This window comes from Micrasema longulum, unplaced genomic scaffold, assembly GCF_059751315.1.
Source record: "Micrasema longulum isolate JH-2025_06_02 unplaced genomic scaffold, ASM5975131v1 h1tg002908l, whole genome shotgun sequence".
NCBI lineage: Eukaryota > Metazoa > Arthropoda > Insecta > Trichoptera > Brachycentridae > Micrasema > Micrasema longulum.
The window spans coordinates 46,950-68,973 of record NW_028280027.1 but is presented as its reverse complement, the minus strand read 5'-3'; the positions used below and the strand labels follow the sequence as shown (position 1 = coordinate 68,973).

The 22,024-nt window shown below is 34.6% G+C and overlaps 2 protein-coding genes across 3 annotated transcripts; both read right to left on the bottom strand.

The window, feature by feature from the left end:
* Positions 1 to 365: 365 nt before the first annotated feature.
* Positions 366 to 5,586, bottom strand: LOC148271371 (uncharacterized). Of its 2 annotated transcripts, none has more exons than XM_088241472.1 (3): positions 5,489 to 5,586; positions 3,290 to 3,699; positions 366 to 1,368 (listed from the first exon to the last, which is right to left on the bottom strand). In XM_088241472.1, exons 2-3 carry the CDS (start codon positions 3,648 to 3,650, stop codon positions 428 to 430), a joined length of 1,302 nt encoding a protein of 433 aa, XP_088097598.1. In that variant the 5' UTR covers positions 3,651 to 3,699; positions 5,489 to 5,586; the 3' UTR covers positions 366 to 427. The 2 variants fall into 2 exon arrangements, with proteins under 2 accessions (XP_088097598.1, XP_088097599.1); XM_088241473.1 differs by lacking the exon at positions 5,489 to 5,586 and adding an exon at positions 5,275 to 5,408.
* A 7,682-nt stretch (positions 5,587 to 13,268) lies between these two features.
* LOC148271370 (uncharacterized) lies at positions 13,269 to 18,705 on the bottom strand. The gene is made up of 3 exons (XM_088241467.1): positions 18,595 to 18,705; positions 15,617 to 16,336; positions 13,269 to 14,345 (listed from the first exon to the last, which is right to left on the bottom strand). Exons 2-3 carry the CDS (start codon positions 16,290 to 16,292, stop codon positions 13,558 to 13,560), a joined length of 1,464 nt encoding a protein of 487 aa, XP_088097593.1. The 5' UTR covers positions 16,293 to 16,336; positions 18,595 to 18,705; the 3' UTR covers positions 13,269 to 13,557.
* Positions 18,706 to 22,024: the final 3,319 nt, after the last annotated feature.

Sequence of the window (22,024 nt, the reverse complement as noted above, 5' to 3'; positions counted from 1 at the left end):
TGACACGACGCGTTCACCAACAGAACGAGTGCTCTAGATGTTCAAACATAAAATAAAAACCTCGGATATTATGCATAAAAAATAATACAGAACATAAAGGGACACCGATAAATTCAAGGTTTAGTAAAATTTCCATTTTTACTCATTTCTCTGGATACTGAACATGAGAATCATTTCTTGCCATTATGAGTTAACGTGTGTCTTTTCAAATAACTTTTTTGAGAACATTTAAATTGGCACTCTGAGCATGAGAATGGCTTCACACCGGTGTGAGTAACGCTGTGCCGTTTTAAATCACTTTTGTGAGAAAATTTGAATTGACACTCTGAACACAAGAACAGTTTTTTACCGGTATGAGTTGACAAGTGTCTTTTCAAATAACTTTTTTGAGAACATTTAAATTGGCACTCTGAGCATGAGAATGGCTTCACACCGTGTGAGTAACGCTGTGCCGTTTTAAATCATTTTTGTGAGAAAATTTGAATTGACACTCTGGGCACAAGAACGGTTTTTTACCGGTATGAGTTGACAAGTGTCTTTTCAAATGACTTTTTAGAGAAAATTTAAATTGGCACTCTGAGCACGAGAATGGTTTCTCACAAGAATGAATTAACATGTGGGTTTTCAAATAACCTTTTCGTGAACATTTAAATTGGCACTCTAAACATGAGAATGGTTTCTCACCGGTGTGAGTAAACATGTGTCGTTTTAAATCACTTTTCTGAGAAAATTTTAATTGACACTCTGAGCACGAGAATGGTATCTTACCAGAATGAATTAACATGTGGGTTTTAAAATAACCTTTTCGTGAACATTTAAATTGGCACTCTAAACATGAGAATGGTTTCTCACCGGTGTGAGTAAACATGTGTCGTTTTAAATCACTTTTCTGAGAAAATTTTAATTGACACTCTGAGCACGAGAATGGTTTCTCACCGGTGTGAGTAAACATGTGTCGTTTTAAATCACTTTTCTGAGAAAATTTTAATTGACACTCTGAGCACGAGAATGGTTTCTCACCGGTGTGAGTAAACATGTGTCGTTTTAAATCACTTTTATGAGAAAATTTTAACTGACACTCTGCGCACGAGAATGGTATCTTACCAGTATGAGTAAGCATGTGTGTTTTCAAATGACTTTTTAGAGAAAATTTAAATTGGCACTCTGAGCACGAGAATGGTTTCTCACCAGAATGAGTTAACATGTGGGTTTTCAAATAACTTTTTCGTGAACATTTAAATTGACACTCTAAACATGAGAATGGTTTCTCACCGGTGTGAGTAAACATGTGCAACATCAAAGTACCCTTCTTTGAACATTTATATTGACACTCTGAACATGCGAAACACTTCTGTCTCTTTTGTAAACCTGAAACAAAATCAATAATAATATATGAAACCTCATTACGTATTATAATTAAGGGAAATAAATGATGAGAATGATAATATATTTATAAATTAATAGAAAATAAAATAGCAGCTGGCGACAAAACGTTTAAAAAATATTCATAAGTCTGTTAAGGGTAAATTATTAAAATGCAAATACTGATTTTAATGTTAACTAAATTTAGAAATGGTTCAGACGGACAAATCGCGCATCGCAGGGTTTCTGCTCTTTTACTTCGAAAGGGCAAGAGATGGAAGAGTTGAGAAAATGAGGATGATTAAACTTGATATAGGCAAAATGATGAATGTGACACGGTGTGTAAAGTGGCGACTCAAACCAGCCAATGACAGTTCATAAGTCCTGTAAATGCCTAGACTTCTATATTGCCTTCTCAAAAATGTTTCCCTCTCCGTTGCAACAAATTTAGATCTGAATAACACCCTAGGAAAGAAATTCAGCCCGTCTACAAACATTTGCACACACTCAACATCGTTGATCAAAGTCAACAAATTAAAATTATTTGATTAACAAAAAAGATTCAATTTTACACACTTCAGTTCATTCACATATTTTAAGACCGCACTACTTCCAAGCAAAATAATATTTTAAGATATTTAATGTAATTCTAAATTTAAGATTTTTCTATTCACTCATATCAAACACACACTCACCCTGTTCATAAACCCACCCTCACACCCATATACACTCACACACATATTCATATACCTACCAAAACCACACTCCACTCACTTACCCACGCATCCTCACACAAAAACTCGCACACATGCACTTCTACATAACCCTTTTAATACCCTGTCATCACTCAAATTTTTTTGCCTCCTCTTTCACAGTAGTAGCCGCTCGATTGTGGAATAATCTACCCACTAATTTTAGAGACGCCCATTCTTTATTTACATTTAAGTCAAGATTGAAATGTCACTATTAAAATATTTAAATTGTTCCTTTATCCTTCTTCTTTCCTTCCCATCCCCTCTTCTCTCTTTATAGTAAAGTGATATTTTTTTTTTATATATATTTATTTGTGTTAATCTTTGCTTTTAATTTTTGTATAAAATTGTAAGATTCAATATGTCCATGTATTTATAATTTTCTCAAAGTGAACGGTTTGGGTAGGTAGGAAGAAATTGCCTTAAGGCAATATGCCCGCCCTTGTATGTATATTTATTGTATATGTATATAAAGTGTCAAATAAAATAAAATACATGTATTAATATCTAACTGAACTGAATTTTTATGTGGAAAAATGATTTGGCTTTATTTCATGTTTTTCTTATGTTTATTTTTAAATATTTATTTATTTAACTTTTTGTACATAATGTTATTTGTACATTGGCGGGCTTATTGCCAAATGGCAATTTCTTCCAACCAACCGATAAAATAAAAGTTTTATTTTTATAATTCAAGCTACAGAACATATTCAATAGAAAAAAGAAAAAAGATTAAATAGTGAAAAATATATAAAAATAGAAATAAACGTATTTGTATAAATTACCTTAAATCAAAAACTATTACTCAATGGGAAAAAGGAAAAAAGCGGAAAGAGGAAAAAGGAAAGGAGGAGAGATTAAGGAAGAGAAAGGAGATGTTTCTTCAGACGTGATTTAAACAGAGATAATGCAGTAACATCTTTAATGGTGGATGGGAGATGATTCCACAGTCGAGCCGCATGGACACTATATGAGTTAGAGAAGAAAGAGGAATTGTGTATGGGTATTAAGAGAGTGCCTTGAGAATGAGAATGTTTATACTGTGTATATTTTTTTTATTGCTGTTTTTCTGAATGAACAAAAGTTAAATAAAAAAAAAAACAATAACTCTGCTGTCACCTTAGTTTCACGTGAAAAATTACGTAATAAGTCATAAAAAAGTAAGTATTACTTACTTGAGGCAGTATTATTGTCACGAAAAGAATCCAAACATTCCTTTTTGATGTCAGGATAATCAACATCAATCTCCGTGAAGATAAATATATCACTGGTTATCTTAGGCTCGTCAGCGCTGGTCCCCGGTTCAGCCTTCACGGTAGCAACACCTGTCTCCTCGCTTTTGTAGAGACGTGGCCCTTCTCCAGTATGGAGAATATCTCCTTTTACATCAACAGCCTCCGGTTCAGCCTTCACGGTAGTAACACCTAGTTCCACGCTCCTGTAGCGACGTGGCGCCCCTTCCCGAGTATGGAAAATACCTCTTTTTACATCGACAGTCTCCGGTTCAGCCTTAATATTCACTAGAGCAATATCCATATTTTTTCAAGAATAGATACTACGTTAATCTTAGGTTATTCCGAAGAATCTGGAAATCATACAAATTAACAATATTTTGAGTTTGTCCAAATTTTTGTAGACAAGGACTGGATTCGACTCTCTAGGGAGCTGTTTATATTAACATATTACAACAGAGATGAAGAACATTTAAGAGAAGGTAATATAGAAGTCTAGGCATCTACAGGGCTTATGACTTGTCAATGATGTATATTACCTACAATGATGTATATTACCTATATTACCTTCTCTTAAATGTTCTTCATCTCTGTTGTAATATGTTAATATAAACAGCTCCCCAGGGAGTTGAATCCAGTCCTTGTCTACAAAAATTTGGACAAACTCAAAATATTGTTGATAAATTACCTGGTCCATGAAGAAGTATAGAAATTGAAAAAATAATATTTTCAGGCGTTGCCTAGTCTAGTATGTAGGTGAAATAATTCAATTAGATGAATCTCACCCGCATAAATAAAGGTTTCAGCTCTTTAACTTCACAAACATCAACAGATGAAAGAATTGAAGGAATATAGATGTTCAAATATAGGCAGAATGGTGAATGTTAAACGGTGTGTAAAGTGGCCACTTAAACCAGCCATTGACAGGTCATAAGCCCTGTAGATGCCTAGACTTCTATATTACCTTCTCTTAAATGTTTTTCATCTCTGTTGTAATATGTTAATAATACAAATTATTTATACTTTTAAACAAAGAATTAAGAATACTCCAGAAGGATCGTAGAATCATATTTGAATGCATCGAACTGTGTCCAATAATTCCCCCACTATGGCCTACTTTCGCCGCGCGCATTCGTGATGTCGCAGCGTAGGAAAAAAATATGCTTGTTATAAACTTGATGGGAAAAAAATACTCATAACACAAATGTAAGGTTAAAAAAGCAATTCATTAATTTCTCTAAAACTTTATCGTGCACGCGTAAACATTGATTGACACAACAGAGTAGATAAGTAAAGGGTTATTTAATAAAAGTAATTTAATTTATGAATTTTGAACTTAAAATATAAAAAAAAAAATATTTTACATGAAACGGATATTTTTTCATCATGTAAAATAATATTTGATGTTTTAAAGATAATGTCGTTCAAATGTCCCCCACGGCGTTGTTTGATCCGAAGTCTAATTTTAATTAGTTCTTGCATTAGGTGAGCTAAGTAGGGCAAACAAATTTACTACCCTGGCAACACTAACGAAATGTTCATTTTGTTTCCTCGACAATCTGACAGATGGAAAAATAATTCAATTTTTAAGTAGGGCATTTGCTACTTAGACATTCGTTTGCTAATTACACATGAAATGTAATTGCATCCTGTTTCTTTAAGATCCTAGCAGTATTTCTACACTTTAAAAGGACATAGTTGAATCAGGAGTTGCGTACTGAGCGACTTCTACAAAGAAACTAATGGGTCAAAATGTAAAACGACTAATTTATTAGTAGTTGAGTCGCCTTCTGTTTGATGTGCGTATGCGGTTTCTGGACTATTCTTAATTCTATGTTTTTCAAATTCCAAATTCCAAAAGCAAGAATCAAAGTTACATTATGTTTTAAAATAATAAAGCTCTTGGCTTTGGAGACAGACTTACACACCTTTGTATTATTAATACGAGCATTTCATTCAGATGAAATTGTTTAGTCATAGAATTAAGTATTCTTAAGTATTCTGGACTATTGTCCAGAAGGAGCGTGGAATCATATTTGAATATTTCGGACTGTGTCCAAAAAACCCCCCCACTTTCGCCGCGCGCATGCGTGAAGTCACAGCGTAATGTTGCCAGATCGTCACACTGAAATTGTTACTTACTCTTTGCAGTTATTTTTATGTAAAAACATCGTTTAATCTTCCAATAATATTGTAATTGATGTATTTATCTCCACGAGATATGGACGCCTACTTCCTTGTGTTTGACAGAAGAACCTTAGACAAAAAATTAAAAAGACAATCCATAAACAACCATAGAAATGGTGGTTGGAGGTTAGTAATTATTGTTGCCTTGCAAATACCTCATTTTGTTGATTACAGTTTCCTACAAACTCAGTGCGTAATTATCCTAGCCGGATCGAAGAAGGGGACTCAAATCCCCCATAAATTACATTTAATTTAATAACTTGAGTATTTGCAGAGCAAATTATTTCATATTTTCTGTTATCTTTAAAAGTATATTTTTTATTTTTAAGTCCGTGCATGCGCAAATAGAGACCTTTAATTTTGAGATTATAATGAGCATTGGTTTTTAATGTTCCTGATAATTACCTAAGACAGCGTCAGTATAGATTGTTTTATATTCCGATATACAGGAGCACCCTGCCGTTGGAAGGGCTATCGCTACGATGAATAACATCGCCCTGGATGTTGATCTGTTCCATGTATCCGAAGGGGTTTTTTGGAGCAGGATTCTTTTAGTATTTTGACGAGTCTCGTTATGTATTTTTTTTCTTTTTATAATATGTACGTATTCAATTTTAGTTTTTTGTGTATGTATTATTTAAAATAAATTAATCGAATTGAATTGAAAAATTGAATCTGTGGAACCAATTCTAACAAACACATCTAGGTTCATTCTCTACGTATTGTGACGGTTTTATATCAAATTGATCACTTCAGTCTGTTGACACGATGGCATTGCAATATAAAAGTATGATATACCTATAACATTTTTATGCTAAAATTATGCCATAAAATTGCTTTATAAATTATTTCACAGCACGTAATTTGAATTTCTGTGTTAGTAGTACACATAATTTTCACCTATGTATGTACCTAGTTCCAAATGACTGCTCCCCTCATCGAAAACTCCACCGCACGCTCCCGCTGACTGTTACAAGACATATAAAAATTGTAAAATTGTTTTCAGGCGTTGCCTAGTAGGTAAATCGGTTCAGCGAGTTCAGGTTTTACTTCATAAAAGTCAACAGTAAGAATAGTTAAGGAAATGTGGATGTTTTAACATAGGCAGATTGGTGAATGTTACACAGTGTGTAGAGTGGCCACTTAAACCAGCTAATGACAGCTCATAAGCCCTGTAAATGCCTAGACTTACATATTTATTTATTATTATTATTTTAACTAACGGTTGTAGCCAATTTGTACAAAATTAAAGCTATAAACAAGGTATAATATAAAGAAAACAAAGTCAATTGTTACGGTTAAACTTAGTAAAAGTAATGTATAGTAAAAAAAATGATAAACGATAAACGATACAAAAAAAGTAAAAGAGAGACGTATAGAAGAAAAGAAGTAAAAAAGGTATGCATTTTCGGTTTATATATTTAGGTTTAAGATATGCATTTAAGGTTAGGTAAATCTTACATAGGCACACATTGTCAGGCACAAAAATTCAGCAAAAATAAAAATACATTTATTTGAGTATATTATACAAACAGACTGAATCTCCGGTTCATCGGTTATTGTTGCAAAGCCAGTAGCACTTATTTCCTATGCACAACCGAATGAGCATGAACCCATCTAGGTAGCAAGTATGACTACTTGTATATATAATGTTTCGGGGGTCTCAAACTAATTATTTTATTTATTATATCTTAATATTAAAGTAAATACATATTAAAAATTAAATAAAAATGTTGCATAAAAAAACTAAAAACAAACATACGCACATACATTCAAACATATGCAAGTATATACGCATGTATTGCCTTCTCTAAAAAGGTTCTTCATCTCTGTTGCAACAAACCAATTTAAGGCATTTTATATTGGCAGGTGGTAGAGATAATAAAAAACAACGTATATAAATTATTTATTTTTTGATTTTAATTTTGGTGGCCATTTTCAACGAGTTGTAAATAACTCACTATTGGAAATGTCGACGCAGGCGGCAAACTTCTATCACGACGTAATACAAAAGCTTGTTGTTCGATATGACAAATGTAATAAACATTTGTGTTAATTATGCGGAAAAGTAAATAAAACTGCGGTCTTTCACGTTAAAATAAAATTGTTACAAAAAGCTTGTTTTATTTTTTATATCAAAACGGAACATACATAAAAACACGCCTCGTACAAATCATATTTGAAGGATTCAAAACTGCAATGCTAGCATGCAAATGGTTTCTAGACGGAATGAGTAGGTATTGAAGAGCCCTTTTGAAATGGGTCATGTTCTATGTGAAGGTATTGAGATTTTATCGTCAATGGACGGGCCCAATAAGGATTTTAAAAACGGCATAAAGCAAAGGGGTTTCCTTTAGCCAGGAAGTACACCCCAGAGATGAGAAAATTTGGTACTACCTTGGATTTTTATTCGCCTAGAGCGTAGAACTATGAGGGAAACATTTAACACGGTATAAACAAGTTAATTGTAATCCCGGCTTCACTAAGAGTCATTTGATGCCCTCAAACGTAAAGTTTAGCACAGCGATCGTCCAATTGTTTGCTCACTTGTAATGGATGAAATGAGCATCACATTGTTTTGATATATTACTTTCTCGCATGTTAAACCAGTCCCCGCTGGAGATTTACACTGTTCACTTAAAAACACTTAATGTTTATTTATAATTCAATTAATAATCGGATCGACTGCCGATGTGCTAGCTGAAATCAATTTTGATATTGCCCTTCGTCGAACTAGACATACAACGTTACTGAGCAATGACAAACTCAACGCCAGAGCAGCTCAGAATTCTCTATTATGAAGAGCGATTAGTCATTTTGCCAAATTGGAGAAGATGTGCGATCTTGATTTATTTAACGACTCAGCTCTCCGCTACAAACGGAAGCTAAGTCTCATTTACAATAATAATATTTAGGTTTTTTTAAACAATATTTAGCCTCGATTAACAACATTAGCCTCAATCAATAATTAATCATATTTAGCCTATTTTTAAAAGAATATATAAAACAAACGCCATATTTTACACAAGTAGAATCATGCGTTAAACATACTCTTGTCACAATTTGTTGTCCTGTCAGAAATTGTATGATATATTTTGTAGTGTACGTAATTGGTGCTGTGTTAGGTTTATGTTTTTTGTAATAACACTAATTATACTGATATAGCACTGTGTGCACAAGAATAAATTTAAATTAAATAAAATAATAAGGGCAGTTACTTCTAAATATTAAGATGTCAGGCTTCACTTTCTGGCGAAATCAGATGTACAACCTGCCGTTAGATTGGTTTATTTATTGGAAAAATTGGTTATCTTTTGAAATCAATAAATTTACTTTATTGCATATGTTACGGAAAATGTCAGCTTTCAAAAAGAACGAGGAGTGCGGCTAGGAATAGCAGGCGCCACATTCAACAGTATGAAGGCTGTCTGGAGATCGGATATTTACTCAGTAAAAACTAAATACCGCCTATATACCTGCATAGCACCTGTTCTTCTCTACGGATGCGAATCGTGGCACCTCACTAGGGCCCAAAGCAGAAGAACTCTGAGTTTTGAGAATAGGTGTCTCAGAAGAATATTGGTTGTGCGGTGGTTTGACTTTGTGAGGAATGAAGTAATAAGAGAACGCACACAGCAAAATCCGGTGACAACTGTCATCAAGCGAAGGCGATACGGAGGATACGGATACATGCCTTCTGAGAGCCTTAACCACGCTTGCCTACTTTACAAGGTGTCAGGTTCTCGACGTCCTGGACTGCTGTCCACTGCTGACTGTTCGTCGGCAGTTCATGTCAGAATTACGGGACGCGAATCTGACTTGGGAGGATGCACGGGAGCTGGCAGCCGACAGAGATGCTTGGAGGACCTTTGTGGACACCATATGCTCCAACTAGGGAGAAGACATGGAATAATAATAATAATATTGCATTTTTACGTTTTATTATTGGTTGCGAATTGTGTGGGTGTGCAAATGTCAATTATTGTCACAATTTCTACATCCTTTGTACCCACAACAACTGTTCACTTCCCATCTTCAGTATCCTTTGATCATCCGCCACACAAAGACCCCGCGTAGTGAATCGCGCGTTTATTTCGTTAAACGTGTGCCGCATCAAACTCATTGTTTCCTCCAACCACCAGTGTTTAGTAGAGGTGTGTAGTTCGCGAACGACCCTGTCATACTGACAAGGTCAGAAACATTGAACTAGAGACATGTTTCTTTCATCTCGGTCAGTTCGTTCGCGAACTAAATGGCTCTTCGTGTCATTTGGCTCTTCATGTCATTTGGATCTTTCATACCTTCGTGTCTTATAGATCTCTTTTTATGGATTTCGTTCATTCATTGAACGAGATTGTGTCCTTATCTCTGTGGTTAGTAGGTAGATTAGATACCTACATATACACTCTGTATCTATAGTAGGTACCTAAATGTATATACTGGCTGCTTGTTCTTTGTTCCTTTATCGTGCCGCGCGCCGCACTTGAAATTTGATTAACACTTATTATGAAATGTCGCGATAAAAATGCTATTTTATGAATTTTTATTTACGTTGAGATGAAAACATTGGGTATTCGTATTTCATTAATGCCCTCTAATGTGAACAAGAGGTTAGTTTGTTCACTCGAGTTTATGAGATTATATATTTTTCTGTTCAGTATAAATAATTACAGAAACAATTTTATTTATTTATTAATTCATTATGAAAAATCATATTCACTAACCTAATAATGGCTTTTTAGGCTGTGCCCGTGTTAAACCATAATAATTAACATTAAAAAATATAAAGTAACTTAAAATAAATAGTGATTAAAATATATCAATTTCAGAATAACAGACCAATCGGACGATATAACATTAAAAAATAATTACAAATGTAAAAAATAACAACCTAATTGTGGAATAACTTATTAGGTCAGTTATCTATTTTGTGCTAGAGGCCGATTAATGTTTTTTTTAAAATATATTTGGGTATATTTTTTTTCTAATAAAACAAATAAAACAACTTTGTTTTTAACAACTAATTTTTATTTTTCACCGACCGGTTTCAAAGCAAACAAGCTTCTTCGTCAAGGTTTACGTAACTAATGAATTGATTCCTTTTTATTTTATTTCTATCATGTTCACTAAATACAATAAAGCAAATGTTTTTTTTCTTACACGGGTGGTAATTTGATATCATTATTTTCGAAGTAAGCCAAGAGAGGACTCAAAGAAATATTGTTTATTTGGTTTTTAATTATTGTTTTCTTATTATGAATGTTATTTATTTTATTATAATGAATAACACAAAGTTAATGCTTCAAATATATTTTTTTTCATTTGCCTTAGTTTATTTTATAATATATATTATAACTGCACACGTTATAAACATAAAAATCTTTATTTTTTTATGTAAACCCGATGTAAAATGTAAAGGGATTTTAAAAATTAATTGTTTTTACTTTTGTAAATAAAAAATAAATAAACCTAGCTTGAAATATAACTTTCTATAATAAATAAAATAACTTATCTGTTTTCTACTGGTTTGTGGTATTATAATATCTAAAGAACAATATTATTAAATCTATAAAGAAAATCATGCTGACAAACCAGCCAAAGGCTTAGAATGATTTGTTTTATTCACCGCCCGTACGCATTTGGCTCGAGCGAACGAAAGAACGAAACGAACTAGAGACATGAAAGACACGAAAGATATGGAGACACAAATGACACGATGAAGCGAAAGATGCGGAGATATGATGACGTAAATGAGCCGAATGAGCAAAAGACACATTCGTTCAATTGAACTACTTAAATGATTCGGTCACTTTGGTGATGCAGATCAAGTGATACGTATCCTCTCGGTGACAGGAACTTACCCACGTTTAGTGTTTAGCATCAGATTGGTGTTTGCCCTAGTGCTGGTGCCGCTCGCAAGTGACCGTCGGACTCAAGCAACTCCATCAAGAACGAACCAGGTTAGTGGTTTCCATTCCTGATTCATTTAATTTGCTGGGGTTGTGACTGATTGACACTGCATACCGCATAGAAGGATATTAATTCATTTATATTCAAATTAAAATACAGTCCACTACGCTAAATAATATCGTAGAAGCCCTAAGGCTTCGTCCCCCGTTATTTCTCACCCCGCGTCCGCGTGGGAATTCGTTTAATTAATTTATTTACATAACAATGTCATTTATAATGTTTATTATTGCTTCCTTTTATTTATTAAACATGTTGTTCCGGACGCGTAAATAGGGTAATGAGAAAAATGTAATAACTAGATAGAATCCCCGGTAAATGTACAGAACTGAGTGCTGGGCTCTCAATAAAGATAAAATGGTCACTTTCGAGCCTGGCCTCAGTATTACCGGGGCAAAATAGCTACGGAAATGAATAAATAATATGTAATGTAAATAAAATGTATTGTATGTAAATGTCATGTTGCGCGCGTCGCGGCTGCCGACAAAATGGCCCGTACGGGCATTGAGCGCCCGTATTTACGCCACCTGCGGCCGGCGGCATGTAGCGAGTGGCGGGGGAGAACTACCCCCACCACTCCCAGGCAGCCGGCGCGGGTGGGATGGCTGACTCACGGGGCCCGACGCGCACCGCTTTAAATTGTTTCTAACCAATAAATCAGTTGAGTTCCTAACTCTGAACAGTTCACACGTGTTTTATTCCGTTCTCCTTCCTGTTCGCCCTCCTGCACTTCGCTCTTCGCTCCGCTCTGCCTGCTGACTGCCTTCGCCTCTCTGCACCACTTGGACCGGGTGGAAAGTCCTTTTCAGGGCTATTGAGGTTGACTTGCGGTCGGCGCAGCTGTGCTCCTACCTTCCGACTTTGTCTTTGACTCTGTCTGGGAGGGCGGCTTCCCACTTACGCCGGGAAGCTTGACTGCAGCAGACGCGGGTGACGAACCGGCGAATTAATCGTGGTAACGCGTACGTTACACATGTTTTTAGTAAACTTGTTAGTTGAAGTTGATGTATACTTCATTAGTGAGAAGCCAGTTAGAGTATAACTCTACAATATGGTCTCCTTACTACAACCGTCACCAAAATTATCTTGAAAGAGTCCAAAAAAAATTCTTACGGTATATAAATTTTAAACCTAGAATCAGTCATGAATTTTTAAATTACGATTTTTTAGTAAAAAAATTAAATTTGTTAAAACTTAGCGATGGAAAAAAAATTTATAGACATTTAAAATTTATTCAAAATTGTAAATTCAAAATGGGATTGCCCTGAACTATTATCTCTCATCAACTTCAGGGTGCCTGGAAGAATGACTAGACAGGTGCCACCGTTTTGTAGCAACAATTCACGGACAGTGCATACTTGTAATGCCGTATTAAACAGACTTCATGAACTCAGAAATAGTTATTCCCACGTATCTGATATATTTAGTGTAGGGTTTTGTTCCTATAGAACAAACCTTTTGAACTTTTTCAAAGATGGTGAATGGTAATTATATTTATTTATTCATGCATTTCATAATACATACAGTTTTTTGTTCACTTTGCCCAGCTGTATGAAAACAGTACTTATGATTTTCTTGTTGTATTACTGTAGAATGTTTTATTATTTAAACCTTCTACTGAATATGCTGTTCAGGTTAATTTTAAAAATATAAATCTTGTATAATTATCAGGTTTAATTTTGTTATATAAATCTTGGGTATGAGGAAATTTATGTTTTTAAAAAATATATATATAAATATTAAGCCGAATATGTTTGTATTATAAATGTTTGTTAAAGGCAGATTTGCCGTTTATTTTAATAAAATAAAATTTAAAAAAAACGTTTTTATAGTACTCCCTACGAATCTCTGTAAAAATTCGGAGAGTCGTGCATTTGTGACAATCCTGTTTTATAAGCATCTGAAAACGAAAGACGTCTTCACTAAAAATACATAATTTTTCAAAAATTCTTACAAACTTTGGAATAGAATGGACTCTAAGGTAAGAACTTTCTCACCAATGTAATTTAATGAATGACGAATTAAATACTTTTTCTGAAAAATGTATTTCTACAATCCTAAGATAATGCCTTCTTGCCGATATGAGTTAACATATGTGAATTCAAAGCACATTTATGAGAAAATTTAAATTGGCATTCCGAGCATGAGAATGGTTTCTCACCTGTATGAGTCAACATATGAGATTTTAAATTACCTTTCTGAGAAAATTTAAGTTGGCAATCTGGGCATGTAAACGGTTTTTCACCGGTATGAGTTAGCATGTGTGTATTCAAAGCACTTTTATGAGAACATTTAAATTGGCACTCCGAGCATGAGAATGGTTTCTCACCGGTATGCGTCAGCATGTGAGATTTTAAATTACCTTTCTGAGAACATTTAAATTGGCACTCTGAGCATGAGAATGGTTTGTCACCGGTATGAGTATTAATGTGTCTTTTCAAAGAATCTATACGCGAACATTTAAATTCGCATTCTGAACATGATAATGGTTTCTTACTGTCATGGGTTATCAAGTGTGATTTCAAATGACTTTTCTGAGAACATTTAAATTGGCACTCGGAGCATGAGAATGGTTTGTCACCGGTATGAGTAATGATGTGTCTTTTCAAACTACGCATATAAGAACATTTATATTGACACTCTGAGCATGAGAACAACTTCTCACGAGTATGAGATAAAATGTGTGATTTTAAATTACTTTTTATAGTACATTTAAATTGGCACTCTGAGCACGAGAATGGTTTCTCACCAGTGTGAGTAAACGTGTGCGCTATCAAACTACTCTTCCTCAGACATTTATATTGACACACTGAACAGGTCAAATATTTTTGGCTTGCTTGTAAATCTGAAACAAAAACAAAGAAAAATGGGTTAAACTTATTACGAAAAAACTAACGAAAAGCGAAAAGGAATAAAAACTTCAAAAATGAACGGAGTGAAGTTAGTAAAATGAAATATTTGGGTGTAATGATGGATTATAAACATACATTTTATCAAAATACTAAGGTGGTAACGAAAAAGATTGCAAAAAAGTCAATTTTGAGAAGAATTAGATGGTTTGTTGATTAGGATTCAAGCAAAATAGCTTAAAGCACAATTATTGAACTACACATTAACTACTGTCATCATCATCATCATTCCATGTCCGCTCCCTAGTTGGAGCATATGGTATCCACAAAGAGCCTCTATGCATCTCTGTCGGCTGCCAACTCCTTTGCGTTCGCCCAAGTCAGGTTCTCGTCCCGAAGTTCTGACATATACCGCCGACGAAGTGTCAGCGGTGGACGTCCAGGACGTCGAGACCCGATGCTTTGTAAAGTAGGTATAGGATTCATGGTCCATATACGATGACACACGTGCTAAAACGTTTCACCTTGTATGATGACGGAAGCAATGTCATCATTTTCTATAGAATACAATACAGCAACTCTAACATTATTGCACATTAAATCGGGGGCATTGTTCTGCAGTACATTTACACCGTCTCTGCCATGAAGAAATTAACTGCAAAGGAATGTGGTCAATAAAGAGACCACAGGAAGCAACGCCAGTCAGTTCGCCCAACAAGTTCAGTTCAGTCAGTCAGTCAGTCCAGTTAACTCAGCTCCAGCATGTAGTTTGTCAAGTGCAGTCTCTTCAACACATCTCTCACGGACATTACCATGTCCGTAGTCATATTTACTAAATCTTTTACTTGTAAATAAATGTGAAATAAATATTAATATTTACGGCCAAAGCTGTTTCTTATGTCTACGCTTCGACTGGTGTAGGGACTCCTCAACACACTACCCCCAAGCATCTGTAAAGCAAGCGTGGTTAAGGCTCTCAGGAGGCATGCGCAGTGTACGGCCTGGCCGACCGTATCATCTCCGCTTGATGACACTTAACTACTGTAGCAGAATATTATTTTTAAAAACGAAGAAAATTTAAAAAAAACACATCATATTACAAAACAAGGCTTAAAGAATCATTTTGAAGAAAAAACAGATACACAAGTGTAAATTTGATGTTTAAAGAATTAAAAATACTAAAATATTAGAATCTTTGTGGACACCATATGCTCCAACTAGGGAGTGGACATGGAATAAAAATTAAAAAAATAAAAGTATAACTTACTTGTAACTTCATTGTTACGAGAGGAATCCAGACATTCTCGTTTAATATTAGGATAATCAATGTCGATCTTTGTGAATATAATTTTATCACTGGTTATTCTAGGCTGGTCAGTACTGGTCCCCGGTTCAGCCTTCGCGGTAGCAACACCTGGTTCCTCGCTTACAAAGGGACATGGCGCCCCTTCGTCGCCAGTATGGAGAATATCTCCTTTGACATCAAGAGTCTCCGGTTCAGCCTTCACGGTAGCAACACTAAGCTCTTCGCTCCTGTAGGTTCGTGACGCCCATTCCCCAGTATGGAGAATATCCCCTTTTACGTCGACGGTCTCCGGTTCAGCCTTCACGGTAGTAACACCAGGCGCCTCGCTGCCGCAGGAACGTGACGCCCATCCTCCAGTATGGAGAATATCTCCTTCTACATCGCCAGTTTCCGGTTCAACCTTCACGGTAGCAACACTAAGCTCTTCGCTCCTGTAGGTTCGTGACGCCCATTCCCTAGTATGGAGAATATCTCCTTTTACATCGAAATTCTCCAGTTCGGCCTTCACGGTAGTAACACCTGGCTCCTCGCTCCTGTAGGGATGTAGCGCCCATTCCCCAGTATGGAGAATACCTCCTTTTGCATCGACAGTCTCCGGTTCAGCCTTAATATTCACTGGAGCAATTTCCATATTCATTTCAAGAATAGATACTGCGTTAATCTTTGATTAATCTAAAGGTTCTGGAAATAATACAAATTATTTATATTATTAAAATTACAAATTCCAAAAGCAAGACTCAAAGTTACGTTTTGTTTTAAAATAATTTTCGTTTATTTTCATTTATTTATTCAGATATTTAGAACATTACAGAAAAAAGACCCAATTCATTCTAAATACAATAATAGATCACAAATTACTATTCAAATTATATAACAAAATGTAAAAAGAAAAATTAAAAGTTAGAAAAGGCTTTCATAAGGGAAGGCCCACTGCCGTGAAATATGTCGACATCCGAGGTGATGCGATTAAGTAGCAAGATTGCTCTACCAACCGGCATAACCATTGGCAGGTTGGTTCTGCATCGTGGTGGGTAAAACAATCGATGCTGTCTTTTTCGAAGATAGTTATCACGTGCGAACAGACCTACATCCATCAGAATTTCTGAGTTATGTATGCGACCACCGATCACCTGGAAAAAGTGAACACCCAAATGAACGTCCCTCCTCCTCCATAATGACTGATAGTCTAGCATCCCCAGTAAAAAGTCGGTTGGGAAGAGCCGAGGATAATATCCACACTCTTTTAGGTACAGATAGCGCAGAAATTTTTTCTGCACTCTCTCCACCATCAAAGAGTATCGAGTCTCATGTGGCTACCAAATCATGGAACTAAACTCCAAACGACTTCTTACCAAGGAATTATACAATGTCCTCATAATCTGAGTGTTAGAAAAGATCTTGTCATTTCTTAGAACAAAACCGGGCATTTTAAGGGAGTCATTACATAGATTAACTATTTTTATTTTATTTATTTTTGCACCACAACAGGCCAGGATGCCCAATTACTGTGGTGAATTACATCACAGAACACCCAGGCTTGAGAAAAATCTAATTCAAATTTTTGTGTTCTCACCGGGAATCGAACCCGGAACCTTCCGTGCCTGAGTCAAGCGTCTTGACCACTACACCACGGAGGCCGCCAAAATGAAGATTAAAAGATAACTGAGCATCAAACAACACCCCGAGATCTCTGGACGTTGAAGCCCTTTCGAGCCTCACTCCGTCCATGAGATAACGATAGTATATTGTTTTGGATGCTCTTGTGTATGCCATTACAAAACATTTGGAAACATCAAAGAATAATTTGTTTTGTTTGCTCCATTGAATTATATTTTGATTGTAAAACTGAAGTTTAATACAATCTGAAGAAATCAGTATTTCAGGTCGTAAAAATAAAAATAAATAAAATAAAAAATAAATAAATAAAGCTCTTGTCCTTGGAGACAGACTTACACATATGTATTATTGATACGATTATTCTATTTAGATGAAATTGTTTAGTTAAACATATTATTAATTATTATGAGTTCAAAGTCAGAAAAGAGATGGCGCGAGACTGCTTTTTCAGGATGCGTGGCTTTATTTCCAGTAGAGGCTTTAATTCAGACCTCCGAATGCGCATTGCTCGATGTTACGTCTTCTCAGTACTTTTTTACGGCGTCGAAACGCGGGTCCCGAGAACTGCCTCGAGATGGTCGCCTCACCAAAACAGTAGTCTGTTTGAACTGGAATTATTGTTGCATGTCTGCTATTTATGTTTATATCAATACCGTGTTATCTATAATATAATATTATATTTATTATGCACTATAGTCCTTAAAATAAAGCTAGATTAGAATGACAGCTGTCAAACTAATTTCATTAGTGATGGGAAATTACTGATCACTGATAAAATCGATTTTATCAGTTATTTCATGCAATCATGAAATTCTGTTTCCGAAAATTGAAATAAAAAACGCAAAAACAAGCCTTTTATTGAGTGTTAAACACAATAATTCACCAAAAAATAAGACATTTATAATTTTTTCATGAACAACATCAAATTAATTATTTTTTTATTCGATCAATCTACATTGATCAATTTGTCCCATCTCTAACGTTTTTGCAAAATTATGTAACCTTGTAAGAACGTCGGTAATAATTAGGTTCATTTTAGTTTTAAAGCTGATTTTATATATTAATGTGGATTTGTTTCAAGAATTGTATTAAAAAAATAAATTAACACGCCAGATACAAATGATTTTTCGTGTGTCAATATAAATGACGCCTTTGACGTTACTACAAAGTTATGTCGTCACTTTTTCTGACAACTGTCATTCTAATCATGTTACATTTCAAGGACTATAGTATGTGATATTTTCCGACTGGAGCCACTGGCCTTTTGTGGTTCTTCAAATGAAATACCTAATTGTTTTGTACACACTGGAATTGTAACTTACTTTTTGTAGTGATTTTTATGTAAAAACATCGTTTAATCTTCCGATAATATTGTAATTGGTGTATTTATATCCACGAGATATGGACGCCTACTGATTAGTGTTTGACAGAAGAGCCATGGACAAAAAAATTATAAAGACAATCCATAAACAACCATAGAAATGGTGGTTGGAGGTGAGTAATTATTGTTGCCTGGCAAATACCTCATTTCGTTGATTACAGTTTCCTACAAACTCAGTGCGTAATTATTATTGTTTTGTACACACACATTTGTATAAGTATTTGTTTGATTACTGACGATAGGTTGGACTTGGTAAAATGATAGCATGGAAGATAACTCGGTAAATACCAGACATAAAAAGATTCCTCCCTCTTCACTATAATAATATTAATCATTATAATTTAAAAAAAATACATACTACATTCAAATTTTCGAAGTGAATTTAAGACAACTATGTTATTAGAAGGTATGTTCAATTTTTTTAAGTTTTGCAATATAAATTCTAGCTTCAACAACCTAAACTTCACAAAAGGCACATGATTGCGGATCAATTAGTTATTTTTAATTTACTTAATAATCGAATAGATTGTGCCGATTTTCTGGCTGAAATCAATTTTAATATTATCCTTCGTCGAACTAGACCAGAATTCTCTATTAAGAAGAGCAAAAGACGATCTTGATATATTTAACGACTCAGCTCTCCGCTACAAACGGAAGCTGAGTCTCATTTACAATAATAATAGTTAGCCACTTTTAACAATATTTATCCTCGATTAATAACATTAGCCTCTTTTGATAATATTTAACCTCTTATTGAAAAAAAAAACTGAAATTAAACAAAAACCTGATTCCACACAAATGGAGTCATGCGTTAAACATATTCTTATAACATTTGATTTATTTGACACTTTATAAACATACACAATATAAATACGGGCGGGCATATTGCCTTGAGACAATTTCTTCCTACCTACCCAAACCGTTCAGTTTGAGAAAATTATAAATACATGGACATATTAAATCTTACAATTTTATACAAAAATTAAAAGCAAAGAATAACAAAAATAAAAACATATTTTAAAAAAACACTATACTATGAAGAGAGGAGAGGGGATGGGAAGGAAAGAAGAAGGATAAAGGAAAAATTTAAATATTTAGATAGTGACATTTCAATCTTGACTTAAATGCAAATAAAGAAGGGGCGTCTCTAACATTAGTAGGTGGATTATTCCACAATCGAGCGGCCACTACTGTGAAAGAGGAGGCAAAAAAATTAGAGCGATGACAGGGTATTAAAGGGGTTCTCTCGTTACTAGAACGAAGAGATAGTCAGTGTTGTGAAAGAGGTTGGATGAGTTCTCTCAGATAAACAGGCGAAGTGGGATTTAAAATATTGTGAAGAAGTGATAGAATGTGAAAGTTTTTTCTATGCCTAAAACTGAGCCAGTGTAGTTGCGTGTGATACTCGATTATGTGGTCAAATTTGCGAAGATTAAAGATATAAAGAATACAAATATTCTGCAATTGTTCTACATTTTGTTACATTTTGTACATTTTGTTGTCCTGTCAGAAATTGTATTATTTATTGTGTTGTTTTAGGTTTATGTTTTTGTAATAACACTGTAATTATATCAATAAAGCACTGTGTGCACAACACTAAACTTAAATAAAAATAAACAATGTTTGCAGACAGGCCGAATTTCCTCTCTAAGAAGGTTATTGAAAACTAAATTTGTTACAAAAAATGGGGTAAACATTTTAAGAAGGGAATATGGAAGTCTAGTCATTTACAGAGCTTAAGACACGTTATTGCCTATTTTTATGTTTTTTAAATATTTTTATGTATTTATTAACCCTTACGAATTATTACGTTCATTTTACAAAAATAATATGTAATTTTTTATTCATACTCTGTTGCTGATAATAATATTTTAAAACCTTTTAAAAAGTTTTGCGGAGTCTCTTGTTTAGTTTTATCTGGTAGCTTATTGTATAATTTCGATTGTCCTAGTCTCGTTTTCGAATGTTGTATTTATTTACGGTTTTATGAACTTTTTACATAATTACAATAAAACCCGTGAAAAAATAACATACTATTAAAAAAGAACAAAAATATCGAGAAAAGTATACAATGGTAAACAGTAGTCATATTTTTTTTCGCACTGGGCACAACTCGTGTCGAGGCATTCATTTACATGATTTAATATATAATACTTTTAGTGTTTTTAGTGAAATAATAAAGAAAAATTAAATAAGAAATTATAACATAAATATGCAGCAAATCAACAATAAATACAGGGTTTAAATATAAAAAGTATTGATGTATCATAGCATAAACAGTTAAACATGTAAAACATTTAGTACATTTTTTTAATTTAGAAAAGAAGTGAGAAGTAAAAAGTAATGATTTTAATTTGTGTAAAGATAAATGAAATAAATCAAAGTTTCCATGTTTGTTTACTAACATGTGGAACCGTGGAATAGGTGAGTATTCAGCATAGTTTGAACTATATTGACCACTTATAAATACTAATTCGATGTTTTTTAACAGTTAACCATTTATTTTTTAATTTTAAGTTACAGATGGAAAGAGGAACTATATTTCATGCCCATCCGCTACGGTGGCTGAGCGCTGTGGCCCTCTGAGTAAAATATAAAATGAGTAGGTATATTTGCTTTTGGATAAGTTCAACATCCAATTTAAAAATCGATGCCGAATTGATTCAATATTTTTATTTACAAAATAATATTAAGACATTATTTATTATTATTGTGTGATTACGAGGAGAGTTTTTTTAAATACGTATCGTTTTGACATTCCACTGCGGCAGAATTGCAGTCGGTATCCCGTGCAAGCGCACTGAGTACCTACGTCTGTTGACAAGCCACAGACGCCATTACGGCATCAATCGATCGTGTCTAAATTTGCTTTTGCGTATTTAAAATGCCTCCGCCGATAGAGAATCCCGCCGGAAATACAGGAAGTTAAACGTTTTCTTAGTGCTAAAGGCGTGAAAGCAGTTGACATTCACCGTCAAATTTGGGAGTGCATGGGCAAAACATTAGTGTGATGGAATGATGCGCAAATGGGTCAGAGCTTTCAAAGATGGCCGAACGAATGTTCACGACGAGGAACGGAGTGGGCGACCCTCAGTGATCATTGACGATTTGGTGCAGAAAGTCGACGAAAAGCGAAAAAGAACAGACACTCGACAATTTCTTCGGTAGCCGAGCAGCATTCTCTGCGAAATTGTTACCAAACGCTTAAACTATCGAAAACTGTGCTCACGATGTGTACCAAAAGTTTTGACGAAGGCGGCACACTTCTATCAGGACGGAGTGCAAAAGCTTGTACAGGTAAACGTCGTTTTGCGCCGGTTCGATTTACGCCGATTTACAATTACGCTGGTTGGTGCCGGCGTGGGATTCCC

Excerpts from the sequence above, each read along its gene's own strand:
- LOC148271370 (XM_088241467.1), bottom strand. The coding sequence starts at position 16,292 with ATGAATATGGAAATTGCTCCAGTGAATATTAAGGCTGAACCGGAGACT. Across the intron at positions 14,346-15,616 it reads TCGTAACAATGAAGTTACAA|ATTTACAAGCAAGCCAAAAA; the intron begins GTAAGTTATACT and ends TTTTTGTTTCAG.
- LOC148271371 (XM_088241472.1), bottom strand. The coding sequence starts at position 3,650 with ATGGATATTGCTCTAGTGAATATTAAGGCTGAACCGGAGACTGTCGAT. Across the intron at positions 1,369-3,289 it reads TGACAATAATACTGCCTCAA|GTTTACAAAAGAGACAGAAG; the intron begins GTAAGTAATACT and ends ATTTTGTTTCAG.